This window comes from Vanessa tameamea, chromosome 19 (genome assembly GCF_037043105.1).
Source record: "Vanessa tameamea isolate UH-Manoa-2023 chromosome 19, ilVanTame1 primary haplotype, whole genome shotgun sequence".
NCBI classification, from domain to species: Eukaryota; Metazoa; Arthropoda; class Insecta; order Lepidoptera; family Nymphalidae; genus Vanessa; species Vanessa tameamea.
In genome coordinates this window covers 4,719,904-4,734,179 of record NC_087327.1, presented here as the reverse complement: position 1 = coordinate 4,734,179, position 14,276 = coordinate 4,719,904, and the positions used below count along the sequence as shown (strand labels likewise).

The window sequence follows — 14,276 nt, the reverse complement described above, 5'->3', positions numbered from 1 at the left end:
TGCGTTTTTATATAGAAAAAAATATAATGTATGATTTTTTACCAATTTATACAAATTGATAAAGGGATTTCAGGAATAAATTGAACATTTAAGGAAACAAATATATCCTTTAGTTTTAAGATGTAGTTGTTATAATAATAAGAAAAAATATAATTATATATATTACATCTAAGTTATCATATGATGTGTGTTAACAAGTGGATTAGTTACATAGGATTGACTGTGAGACGACAGTCGAAAATTAAAAATAAAAACTTGTATTTGTTAAATAATTCAATAAAATGAATGGAATCACCGTCGATGCTATATGACTAATTTTAGTAACACTATTATAGATTACCAAATGTTTAATTTAATTTTTAAATTCGTATTTTACTATACAACATGATAAAAAAGTTTTGATCGAAATAAAATATATTTTTATAGACAACTGTCTTTTTATTTTCAATCATTGTACAGTTAAAAAAAATTAACTATTCGATTAATCTTATTGGAAACATTATTTGATGAATTAAAACTAGTCTGCTAAAAGACACTATTGGATTTCCTCCAGGAGACATTTCAATTTATCTTTGATAGATACCATATTATTATGGTTGTTAATGGCTGTAATTAACTAATAATTTTATATACCAAATTTAAGAAATTAGTCTAATAATAATATAATCAGTATCAGTATTAGTACTAATATTCAGGAATGGCATGGAGCTCGGATATCGGATATCCTAAATAAAAATCTATCTGAAACTATATTTAACCAAAACCACAGAAAAAAAAATGTGCATAGTCCTTATTACATTTTTGTTTTTGCTGTCAAGAACAGATCTACCCTTATGATCGGTCACTTGAAATCGTGGTACTCGACGTGGGGCATTAAAATCGCCAAGAATTACGATCTCTGCGGATCGGATCTGATGCAGCACGGAATTTGTAACTAGTGGGACGTGCTCAACGAGTCAGTTATTTTCGGTATTACCGGTATGGAGGTTCCATTGAGGCACGCGAAGATTCTCGGATGATCATCGCGGTCTACGCGCAGTGGACCCCACGGTTCAAAGGAATGATCCAATTTGTACCACGAGTAGGAAAATCAGTCGAAGAGGATATCTAACTCAGTAACAAAAGGCAAGGTCGGCTGCGCTGTCTCGAGGTGAAAGTAAACGGCGTTCAAGTTGCTAGCTAGCTATCGGCCTTTGTTCATTCTGGCATCCAGAAGTAGAATAGTGTTTAATTTGACTATCAATAAGTAAGTATAATAGATCATTAAATTACAGTGTATATTGTCTATACAACGAAAAAAAAATGTAATTTCACTAACAGTAGGTTGTATGATACAACTTCTTCGTGTCTTTAAGCAGGAAAAAAGTCAAAAATCAGTGACACTGACTTAGCATATAGACACATCTAAATTTTGACATCACTTCACATCAGTAAAATTGACATTCGAGTGACAGTGGTTGTGAAAAATGTGCATGCAGAGCTTTTAAATTAAAATTATTTTATAAATCAAAATCTTATATTTATGTCCAATCCATTAATTACAAAAATAGCGTGTAAATTACAGTAATAAATATAAAAATAAACCAATTATTATATAATGTATTTATGTTATTTCAGTACATAAATGTCTAAAGCTTATTAGATTTGTGATAAAATATCAGAATTTGTTACGAGATGAATGAAATTGTGAAATTTGTTAATATATTGGAACCGAGGAACTCTCAATTCGGAATATTTAAATTTATGACACGATCATGGGAGCCCACAAAAACCTTAACCCTTGATAAATACTATTTCCCGCAAGAACTCAAAAAAGTTGTCGCCGATTCTGTGTACATCGATGCTTTTATAGAAAAGGTAAATATTAAGTAATCATTAATGAGTGTCGTTGATTACTATATCTGTACTTGTTATTTAATTACATGGTTATTACTCAGGAAAGTATTAGAAATGGCATTCCAAAAGAACAACTGAGAAAAGAGGTATTGGATTACTTAGAAGAAATTGCAATGGATAAGAAACTACATGTAATTCGTTGGATGGGAATTGTGTTCCTCAAGATATGTTTTATGATGAAGATAGAAGTATTTGTGAATGAATCTTGGGTTTTAAAGGTAACATTTGTTATTTATAATATTCAGAAATTATTTCATTAATTTTATGGTAAATATTTAATACATTTATTAAATCAATCATCATTTGATTGTGATTTAAATTGATATTAAATGTTCTATTGTAAAACTTTGTATGACATTTGTTTTATATTCAAGTTAAAATCATCGATGGGGAAGAATCCAGTTTTGTTCTTGCCGACACACCGGAGCTATGCTGATTTTTGTCTAATGACGTATCTATGTTACCATTATGACATTGATCTACCTGCTGTTGCTGCAGGAATGGGTATGTAACACATGCATAATGCGTAATGTATTTGTTGATTGATTGATGAAATTAATATATTAACTTAGTTTAAGATTATCAGTTCATGACTAAAAAATAAGGTATACATATACAATTACAGTTATAATGTTCATAGATATATTAATATATCTGTGAATAGGGTTGCCAGGTGTCTGGATAAAGCTGGACACAGTTAAGCTTTTTGATTGCGTGTCCGGCCAATATAAACAAATTCCTGCTTGTCTGGATTTTGCTAGGCTTTTTACATTAAATTTTTTTTCATTTCGCAAACGTTTTTCGATACATTCGATTTTATTTCATTAGAAATTAACAAGATTTATGGAAATAAACAGAAAAGCTTGATTTTACATACAATTTTTTACCATATCTTTTAATACTGAGACACAAAATCTTCAATAATGTAGGGTGTCCGGCCTTTTTAGCCAAATTTCCGGCCAAACTAGCTGGTCTGTCCGGCTATTACGTTAGGCGACATGGCAACCTTATCTGTGAACATTATAGCGGAGGTGTAAGAATTTGTACAAATATCTGTTGTTCAAGTTATTATTATATAAGATTAATTTGAGTCATAGATTTTGAAATGAATTGTATATACTCTAATATTTATATTTTATAGCACAATAAAGATCACAGCTGCAATAGAACACAACACAACAGTTACATTCCTTAATTAAAAATTGTAAATAAACAGTGTGATACACTTTTACGTGTAATATGTTCGTAATTTTTATATACGATCGAAATCTTGGCTTTACATATTTTACGAGGCAAAATAGTAGGAAATGAATTAATTTTGCAAGTGTCAATTCCGTAAATCATTCTCGTGGTTAGTTTTTTGAGAATTCCTTGATAAAAAAATTAAATGAGTTACTTTTCTGAAACAATATTGCACCAAGCTTATTGGTCTCTGCAACCTTTTAGTTAGCCATTAGACGAGTGAAATAGGAGCTAGAATAATAAAGCAGAGAATTAATATCATTTTATGAAACATGTATTTATACACACATATGTCCGTTATACAACCATCGGCCATGTTTACGTTATTTGTATAAATAACATTGAGAATGTTTGCTTACAATGATACCTATACAAAAAAATAATTACTGTGCTTCATCTTAGAATACCTTTGTGTAAATATATACATTTATTTCTATTAGGATTACATGTTTGTCTCGCATGTTAGATAAAATAAAATATTTGATAATATTTGGTTTAATTTACAAGCTTAATTAAAAGACTAGGGAAATGTATGACTGTTATATGTTTAAGGTTTGGATAACCTTTCTTAGTGTGCGTCCATAATTTTTTGATTGGTATGGCTGTGTGTAATCGCGTCTGGGTAGGTACTACCCACTCATCAGATATTCTAAACAGTAATACTTAGTATTGTTGTATTCCGGTTTGAAGGGTGAGTCAGTGTAACTACAGGCACAAGGGTCATAACATCATAGCCACCTAATGTTGGTGGCGCATATATCATAACATTATATCGTATAGCCGTCTTTAGACTCAAATTGTATTATATTATGTGAAAATAGCTCTGTGTGTATTTTATCTCATCACGATAAAACCACTAAACTGATCGTATTGACATTGAACATAGATGCAGCATGATATCTCGATAAGGATATAGGCATTTAAATAACGGGAAAAAATAATTTTATGACGTCGGCACGGCTGGTGTATAATGCAAGTAAGCAAGTATGGGAATAGTAGGAATTTGCGCAAGTCATTCATCTCTCTTAATCCTGTGTTGAACCGAGATGGCCCAGTAGTTAGAACGTGTGCATCATAACCAATGATTATTAAAGTAATTGGGTTCAAACCTAGGCAAGTACCGCTGAATTTTCATGTTCTTAATTTGTTTTTATAATTCAGCTCGTTCTCGGCGGTGAAGGAAAACATCGTGAGGAAACTTGCATGTGTCTTATTTCAATGAAATCAGACGCATGTTAATCCACCAAACCGCGTTGGAGCAGCGGGGTGGAGTAGGCTCCAACCCCTAAAAAGGGAGAAAGGGGCCTTAGTCCAGCAGTGGGACTTGTAAAAATAGTGATTGGACTAATAATATTACATCTTAGATCTCATGGTTGGCGATACTGTCATAAATAATTCGTATTTACTATGACAGCGTCTAAGAACAAAGATGGTCACTTATCGTCAAACCACCACAAGTCACGTTTATTATCCGTATTCATGTTTTTCAAATAGATTTCTATTCTATGGCCGTGATCGGTCAAAAAATGCGTGAGACCGGCGGGTTTTACATTCGCCGCACTCTAGTGGGTGCGCCGTTGTATTCAGCCACGCTTCGCCACTACGTGCGCACTCTGGTTGCCAAGTACAGCGCGCCCGTAGAGTTTTTCCTTGAGGGGACCAGGAGTAGGAGTAATAAGAGCCTACCACCCAAATATGGTGAGCACTACTTGCACCTGATTATACATGACAGTAATGCTTAAATGCGTTTTAAAGTTATGCTAAACTGTAATAAAGTCACCTCATACTCATATACTAATATAATATAAAGTATTAGATATATCGTAATTATTCACAAAAAGTCCTCGTGGAGTACCCCTTTAAAAGTTATGATTAAATGGGGGCCTAATTGTTCGTTAAAAACAGGCATGCTGTCAATGACCCTCCTGCCATACTTCGCAAGCGAAGTGACCGACATCACAGTGGTACCTGTGAATATAAGCTACGACCGTCTCATGGAGCAAGGACTGTTCGCGTACGAGCACCTGGGTGTTCCAAAACCAAAGGAGACTACAGGGGTTTGTAGTCACTAGGATGTTTATCTGCATTTTTTGTTCTAAATTTAACTTACAAGACGAGATTTTTGATTTAGAACGGTAGTATAATAATATGTTTTGATTGATATAGAGCTTCATTTCGTCATGAATTATTTGAAGATTAGACAACTTGTGTATCTTGTTGATTATCATTAATTTGAGTCCTATTATTAGCATCCTAGAGTTAATCACTCGAAGATTTTTAGTCTGTGCAGTGATTGTATCACGAATCTACCATAAGTTTATTTTTATTTTTATGGAAATAAAATAAATAGCCACTATGAACACGCATTCCCATTTAGCTGTAATAAATTTATCGTTTTCAATTTGTTACAGGGTCTCCTTAAGTCTCTACATAAGTTAAACGATCACTACGGCAATATTTACATAAATCTCGGCGATCCAGTATCTGTAAGAGAATATATCGGCCATCAGTTGCCACTTTCCGCAGAAATGTTGAAACCATTAGACTTGCAACAACTAAGTGCGGACCAGTTTAAGAGTGTACAAGACATCGCCAATCACATGGTGACGATGCAACAGAATTGCACAGTGGTGACCGTATCCAATTTACTATCGATCGTTTTGATGGAGAGTTTGACCAAGAACGAGGCGTTGATTTTAGACCAAGTTTTGGAGAAAATTGAACGGTTGATCCAGATTCTTAGAGCCCTCGGTGCATCAGTATTCGAAAACAATGTTAAAAGTAGCGTCGAAAGAATATTAGTGGTGCACAAGAATTTGATGAAAGTGGACGGAAAAAATAGATTAAGGCTCGTATCTAGTGCTCTCGTGAATATCAATTCCGATGTTCAGAAGAAAATGAAAGGTAATGTCTACACTTCGTCTAAATTTTATTATGACAGAGGATTATATCAGTAAAACTAAATATATCTAAGTTAAATCTGAATATTTTAAATGAAACGATTAGATAAATAAAAAATGACACGACAAAAATAGTTCAGTGAGACACTTCAAGCTTTAATACATTTTTTTGTCAATTATCAAATTAAATAATATCACTATGGTATCTAATCGTTTTGATAACATACATTTGGTCAGATTTTACAAATATCTAATTATTAAGTGATTTCAAATATTTTAAATTTCTTATCTAAAAAAATACGACAACAATGTTTTCTTTATATTAATCGCACAAAATATGATGATGTCCTCCTGACTGACTTCAGCCATGTCGACCGACTACGTACTCTCCCGTACCCTACGTGTCTTATAATCGTGAGCAAGTATGTCCGCAAACATAAGTGTAATCTCATAATTTGATGGGATGAGAAATCAAAGAGTAAAGGCGAAGGTTTATATGTTTTACCAGCTTTCCGAGGCACGGAATTGCCAACACTGGCCTCTGCCAGACTATTGAGCTATAGCTGCTATTAAGAATTTCTCGACGGAAAAACCCGATAGCTTATTTATTTAACCGACTCGGGATTTAAATCAATGCTACATATATGCCTAATTGGTCTAGTGGGCTAAAATATAAATTAAATACACCTAAAATTTATAGATTTTAATACACGAATTTTATGTTAAGTATTCATGAATTATTCTATTCCGAAATGCTACTGTGGCCCTGAGATTGGGATTTTAAATAGTTTATATAAAGTAAAATGAATTACGAATTATATTAGAAATCAAGTTTTACAAAATGTACTAATCATTTTTGTTTTTATACAAATTATATTAGCGTGTATTTAAATAAAAACTAAATTTTGTAATTGTTATAAAAAATAAAGGAGTAAATTTTATAATAATGTATTTTTTAAAAAATATTTGAGTGTTAATTATAAACTTTCCTTGGTAAGGATTTGGGCTCAGGTCATTAAAATTTCATCTTTTTACGGGTTTCCTTCGTACTGAACTGAGTTGGACAACCCTAATTCTTTCAGTAGTAAATAGTAATTCTAAACTTGTCGAGTGTTTGAATGAATACATCTTTCCTCTCGCTTTTCTACTACGTGGGAATGATTTCATGAAAAGGGACGGAAGTATGTAACTAGAAGCCTAAGATGGAAACGCGCGTTATTTGTATTGACCAATGAGCGTGCGCGGTGCTATAGTTTCACACCAGTTGGCGCCAAGTGCCAACACATTTGCCGAGAATATGTAAACTAGATGAAAACCCGACTTCGCTCGGGTCAAATAAATAAAAGTAAACAAATACGGTTTATCATTTACTTTTCAAATATTTTTTTATAATTATTATTATATTAACTTTGTGATTATTATTAGTTCATAGATGCACCCGGAAACATGCGGAAACTTTCTAAATGCGCCCGTTGAACTTTATGTCTTTGAATTTTATGGATTTAATATGGAAATATGTTGATTATGCGATTTTTGCGGATATATGTTGTCGATTAATTAATTATAATTGTTTACGGATGTAGAATTGTGGATAGGCTTCGATCGGGTCTACCGTATCGCACGAAATTATTAATATAGATAGATAGATTGCTTATTATCATGGTGAGACGACAGATTTTACACATCAAATGCTACTATTGTAAGGCTCGCTCCTTTTTGTGTTTATCTCCGTTGAGACACATTTTACTGCTATAATTTCAATATAGATTCAGTCAAAACAAAACAGTTATCATTCTTTAGTTTAACATAGACGTTTGTGACAGCTATAATGGGGAATCGGATAGTTTATTTTGTTACTAGTTGCACAGCGTGGTTTCTACGTCTCAACTGGTCCAGCGTTGTTATACATAAGTTGTGAATAACATATTAATACAATTAAATGCTTGTAAGAAATTTAACACTTATTACTTATCCATAGGTCACGTTTTAAAGGCAGAAACCATCGTGAATGCGATACCGATAATACAATTACAGCTGTATGTAAACCCCGTCCTACATTACCTGGTGCCGCCCGCCATCATATACCTTATAACCGCGAGAGGGGTCACGAATAAAGGTACGAATTATGTAATAGATAACCCCTTGTAGTTAAGACTGCATGTGCATACATATTCATTCCATGACTAACATCCATGGTTTGAATGCGGACTTATCATTGGTTTTTCATATGCTTATTTTTTTTTTATACTCGTGATCGTGATACTTTTAGTGCTCAGCGGTGACTGAAAATATAGTTGCGGATTTAGAATGGATCGGGGAATAAGTAACTCCTCTTGTAATGGATTGGGTCATACGGAACCACTAATCGGTGTGGAGACATGCTTTAATGTTTTATTCTTATCAAGTATGTTTTTTGGTACAATTATTTTTTTGTTTTATAGAAGAACTATCTGCGGACTACTATAGACTTAGGAAATTGCTTATACACGAATTCTTCCATTTGGAGAAGACTGAAGAAATTGTAAGTATACTTTTGATTTTTGTATGTTTAAATTTGTCATGTTATCAAATGTTGTGGATATTATCATACGTTTAATCCGTATTTAAGTCTTATTTTATTAGAAAAACAATGTTGATTGATCTTAAACAATAATTGATTGTCAAATACTCTCCATCCATTGATGGACTATAAATATATTTTTGACTTTATTCAATGTTTTCAGTGGAGAGTACAAACTCGTTTGGCCCACTTAGCTTGATTTCGGTTTGAAGTAGAATGAGAACTAGTTTAATTACAGGCTTAAGGCGTAAAATCTTATACTTCGATAAGACCGTTAATGGTGCATTGACGGCGTAAGGGCGAGTTCACGCGAACGCGAAATTATTCGCGTACGTGCCGTTCTGTCCTCAACAATTTTGGAATTTAATATTTATTATATTGTGATAACGCACATCGATGCTAAAATTATAAATGCAAAGGAAACTCTGTCTGTCGGTCTGTTTGTTAATCTGTCGTGGCCAAACCACTGTACCGAATTTGATAAAATTCAGCATGAAGTAAGCTTGAACTCCAAGAAAGGACATAAGTAACTTTTTTAGACCTAAACCCTGATGATCGACCACTAAAACGCGAGCGAAGCCGCGGGCGACAATTAGTATCTTATAGTGCGTTCACCCGGTGGGGACCGCCCGGCTTCCGCGCCTCCTCCTTCCACTTTTGTGATGTCGCGAAGATAATATTCGATCGTTATTTTGTTGTTACAATTACTAAGAGACTTCAGACATTTTTATTCATCGAGTCTTAGATCATTGTATAGAGTCAATTATTATATTAAAGTAATAGTAATCTAACCATAATCCTTTCTTCGAAACAAAATCGGATACCTGCATATGTATTTTTGGATGTCACCCGATTGAGCCGCTGCTCCCATAAAATGCTCAACCGCGATCAGCCCGTGATGAGTGCGTGTTACAAGAACGCGTCCTAAGAAATAGCTAATATTTGTATAAGCTTGACACTCACTATCTGACTAACAATTTGCTCGTCTGCTTTCTTGCGTATAATAAATATACATATAGATTATTCCATCGGAAATAGGAATAAAGATAAACAAAACTTATTTTTACGTATTTCTTGAGATTTGCTAATAACTCAGCTATATTGTGCACTACTAAGAGTTTATGATAAATATATCTTTATTTATAATACAACACTATTACGCGTAACTACTTATTTCCACTTTAATTTAACTTCCAAATTCCGATAACAGAATATTATGATATAAATAATTTTTTGGTAACCTAAAGAAAAATATTGGAATCCATTTTAATATATCAAATCTTTCATAGCATAATTTTTTACTTAAACTTTACAGAGACAATAAACATTCACTCATACACGTCATACTTGTTAGATTTCAAAATACACTTAAAGTTGAAATAATGTATCATTAAATATATACGAGTTTGTGTTTTTGCATATTACATATATCTGTAGGTGTTATTCTTGTGACAATGTAAATTAGTATTTCCTTACTATTAAATAATTGTCAATTGTTTTCATCAAGTCGTTGAAAAGAACACGATACAAGTTAAACCGAACTTTATTTATAAGTATATTGCGCTCTAGCTGTTGAAATCAAACCTTCAACATCGTCACCGGATTGTAATAATCTTTGATACTCTTAATTAAATACTTCAAGAAAATTAATACAGCATTCAAGTTTATTTTATATTTTAAAGCCATTGGTCAAATAATTTAATAAAACAGTAAAAATAAAAAAATGTTTTTTTTTTTTATTGTACATGAATAATATAAATAGCACATAAATATAATTAAGATTCTCTTGTTTTTTTGTTGTCATTTTTTATATTTCGCGTTCGTTACTAAAGTTTGCTTCAAAGTATCGACTTTATCGACTATTTCGCTCGAGATTTTACCTGCGTGTGGTTTTGTACACCTCTAGCAAAGGAGCGCTACGATAGCGTAAAAAAGTATAAGTAACGTCTTAACCTGCATAAGTGCTATGGTAGCGGTACAGAGGTTTTGTATCGCTTCTACATGTCCAAAAAGAGCCCAGCCAATACGATAGTTGCATGGAGAGTTTGTAAAGCGATACGAAGGGGGCGATAGGTGATTGAACGATCTAAAAGGTATAAAAAAAAGGTCTTTACTACTTTTATAGAATACGCCCAGGATTGCGAAGAGATTGTGAAACTTCACTTCTTTTTACTTTAATTATTTATTGTTAGAATCAGTGACATAGATGTCAAATATTATATCAAACAAATATTTATTATGATCGGTTATGGCGAATCAGCGTAAAGTCAGTAATGATTTTATGATTCCTTGTACGTAAAATATTGGTACGAGCATCAGTTTTCTGTCAAAATATGCGTTGATAAGCTAAATTTTTTTTACGCGCTCGCGAAAAAAGTTTAATTTGCATTAATTCAATAGACTCAAGTTTATTACAATGATTCGGTTATTTTAAATCTTTTTTTTTGGATTGGCTTATTGATCTCGTCGTAATTTTATTATAGCATGACATGCAAAATGGCTTATCATAAAAGTCAAATTTGCTATCGAATGTAAGGAAAGGGTTTTGTTTTAATAATCATATGTTTACATCGCTTGTTACATAAGCATTAGACGTCTACTAAATAAATTCTAACGGCTTAAGAAGTAGTATGGTGCTAGTAACAACTATTTTAGGTTTGTTACTAGCACCATACTACTAAGAGGTTTCTTAAAACTCGATTTATTCGGCGAATTTTTACTAATTTTAATCCACATATAATATATATATAATTAATATTTAAATATTTTTTGGATACTCTTTACTTTATATTACTATTCATCTTTCTTAATTTCCACGCCTTTTCCCTATCTATGATCGTTAAAACTATAAATCGGGGGCGTTGATGTAATGCTATTGTCAATGAGATTATTTAAATTTATTGTATAGCCTTTAATCTTGTAATGATCACACAGGATATTAAAAACTCTTACAGACAAATATAAAATATCATGCCTAATGGAGACAGCGTCAGTATTTTTAAGTTTTGTTTCACAAAAATACAACTTAAGGTGCTTCTGTCGAGCTACAATTCTCCAATGCTGTAAAATTTATTTTAACATTCTCATTATATATTTTGTAAAGTTATAAACTACGTAATACAACTTAGAATTTATTTAAATGATTTAAGCATAATTAATAACTCGATTATAACGCGTTTACATTCGTTTCTCTTTTTTTGGATCTCATAGTGTTATTAAGTACATTTATAACTCTGTTTTGTATCCAGCGCCTGTAAAAAATCTCTATATGTCACCTTTATATAATCAAACTCAAAATTGTTACTAATAAATAAATACATAAGAAGATATACAAGTTAAGACAGATACAAACTACTGTATATAGCAAAAACGTGATACAGTGTCTCCTTATAGCCCTCGTGTGCTATGCGGAAGGCGATTGGTTAAATTACCCTCGTGAATTGACCCACAATTTTTAAAATAAATTAAATAATCTAAAATTAAATTATATTATTACAATTTATCAACAGACATGTATAAATTGTTTTCTCCGATTTTAAAATAAATTCGTATTTTTTTACTATATTGTAGTAGTAAGCTAAAATACTTGTTGGGCAGACGTTCAATAGTGCGCTGCAATACTGCGTGCGTAACGACGTGACGTCACCCACGTACACTCCTGGGAGCGCCCACGCGCTGCACACGCTGCTGCGCGTCGCCGTCACACCCGCGCTGCGCACGTTGCTTACTTGTGCGGAGGTCATGGCGCAGGTGAATAAAGCTCCTTTCATTTTTTTTTCGTCAGTAATTGATGATTGATGTTATCCTGATCGATTGCGATCCAGGCGGCCAAACGCAGGGGAGACCAATTATAGTGCACAAATGTGCGCGCAAACACAGGTGCACTCTCTATTGCCTCACTCTCATAATCCGATGGGACGGCAAATCGGGCACGACCGGAAAGAGTTCAGGGGCAGGACCAACGGCTTTAAGTGCTTTCCGAGGACCAGCAGTGTACACGTTCCAAACTTCCAGCCCACAGGATATTACTGAGAATAGGCTATTTGACTGGTTTAAAATTTTAAAATTAAAATCCATTTTGTATTATTTAGTAGAGGTTAAGGAACTCAGTAAAAGTTGTGTTTTTTAATTCTAATACATATTTGCTGAAAAACATCAAATTAAAAATTAAATATCTAAATAGCGCGCGAAAACGCTACTTTGAAAATATGGCGCTGCAATGGGGTCGGTGACATCACTTGCCTGTATTGTAATCTGTGGCACATATAATCCATATACAGTAGACAAACGAGGTTAACAGGAGAGTGACGTCATCATAAACCCGACCAATCAGGAGCGTTTTGCGTCACGTGATAAACGTTTAAAAAATGCATTTTTATTTATGGATTTTTGAGTAAATTAATTATTATTTTCAAATTTGTAAATAAATAACCATTTTTAAACTCATAATATATACTGATTACAATAATTGACACTTTATTTTTCGCATTGTCAAATAGCCTATTTTTCTATATAAAAACCCAATAATATTTTATCGTGGTTGTAACTTAGGACGTGAACCCAGGTTTTCAGAATCTGTCTTCGGCCTTATATTTAGCCACTAGACTAACGAGGCAGTTAGTAATTCGTTAATAATACTCTATAATTTAATCGCAGGAGTAAAGATAGACATACCAAAGATTTACTAATTTGCTTTCGAAAATATGTAAAAAAAAAACAATGCTTCTTATATTAATTGTCAGAAATATTTCAATATCACCAAATATTTCAGTGTAAAAGATGTGAGCACAAACGGGTCTTGAAGTTAGTCCAGGAACGCGTGGAGAATGGTCGGTACCACCCCTACTGTCTAAGCCTCGAGGCGGCCAACAACTGTTTGCAAGGAATGACGCTTTACGGAGCTCTCGTCAAACAAAGGAGGTAAATTAACTATTATTACATATTTAGATTTTTACTAATTACCATGAAATGAATTAAAAACAATTATATTATTAGAGAAAAGTATTTATAATATGATATTGGCCGCATTAAATTTGTATTATATATTTATAATATTAAATGCAGCGGAGCTTAAAACAAGGTTAGACAGAGTGCATTCTACAATATTGAAAGCGATTCCAATCGAATTTGGCCTTTGCCATAAACGAAATCTACAATCTATTGGTTTTAAAGTTGCCCTGGGCTCGTATAACAGTGTCCTAGATGGTTACTGCCCATAATGGAGTCGAATGAAGTCACATAGGCTATTGAGTAGTATTAATAAATAATACTGGTATAAACTTAGATTGTTAAGTAATGTCGTATTTTTTTTTAAATAGGATACATTTTTTGTTTCAGCAAACAGCAACAAGTTACCTATGATACGGTGCCAATAAAACTCGAGGAATGTCGTCTTTTGATATCATCGATATTACCAAGAAAGGATGTTGATTTTGGTAACAATAATTCGGTTATATTTAAACAAGATGACGTCAAAGCTAAATTGTAGAAAAAACGCGCCTTAAAACAAAAATATTCAATACGAATAATTACTCACCAACCCGATGGATTCGGTTCCAAGCGGTTACTTCCAATTTTTATCTTTGGATTTTATAAAAAGTATTTTTTAGGTATAACTATTGGGTAACTCGTCACATAGGTTCAAATTGGTAATATCTGCAACATATGTTTAACAATCA

The 14,276-nt window shown here is 32.9% G+C and overlaps 1 protein-coding gene across 1 annotated transcript; it reads left to right on the top strand.

Annotated features, from left to right (window-relative positions):
- Positions 1–1,428: 1,428 nt before the first annotated feature.
- Positions 1,429–14,276, top strand: LOC113396133 (dihydroxyacetone phosphate acyltransferase). The gene is made up of 11 exons (XM_026633951.2): positions 1,429–1,857; positions 1,938–2,114; positions 2,271–2,400; positions 4,633–4,836; positions 5,044–5,195; positions 5,550–6,042; positions 8,017–8,154; positions 8,480–8,559; positions 12,196–12,348; positions 13,370–13,518; positions 13,936–14,276. The coding sequence occupies exons 1-11, from the start codon at positions 1,675–1,677 to the stop codon at positions 14,084–14,086; spliced, it is 2,010 nt and encodes a 669-aa protein (XP_026489736.2). The 5' UTR covers positions 1,429–1,674; the 3' UTR covers positions 14,087–14,276.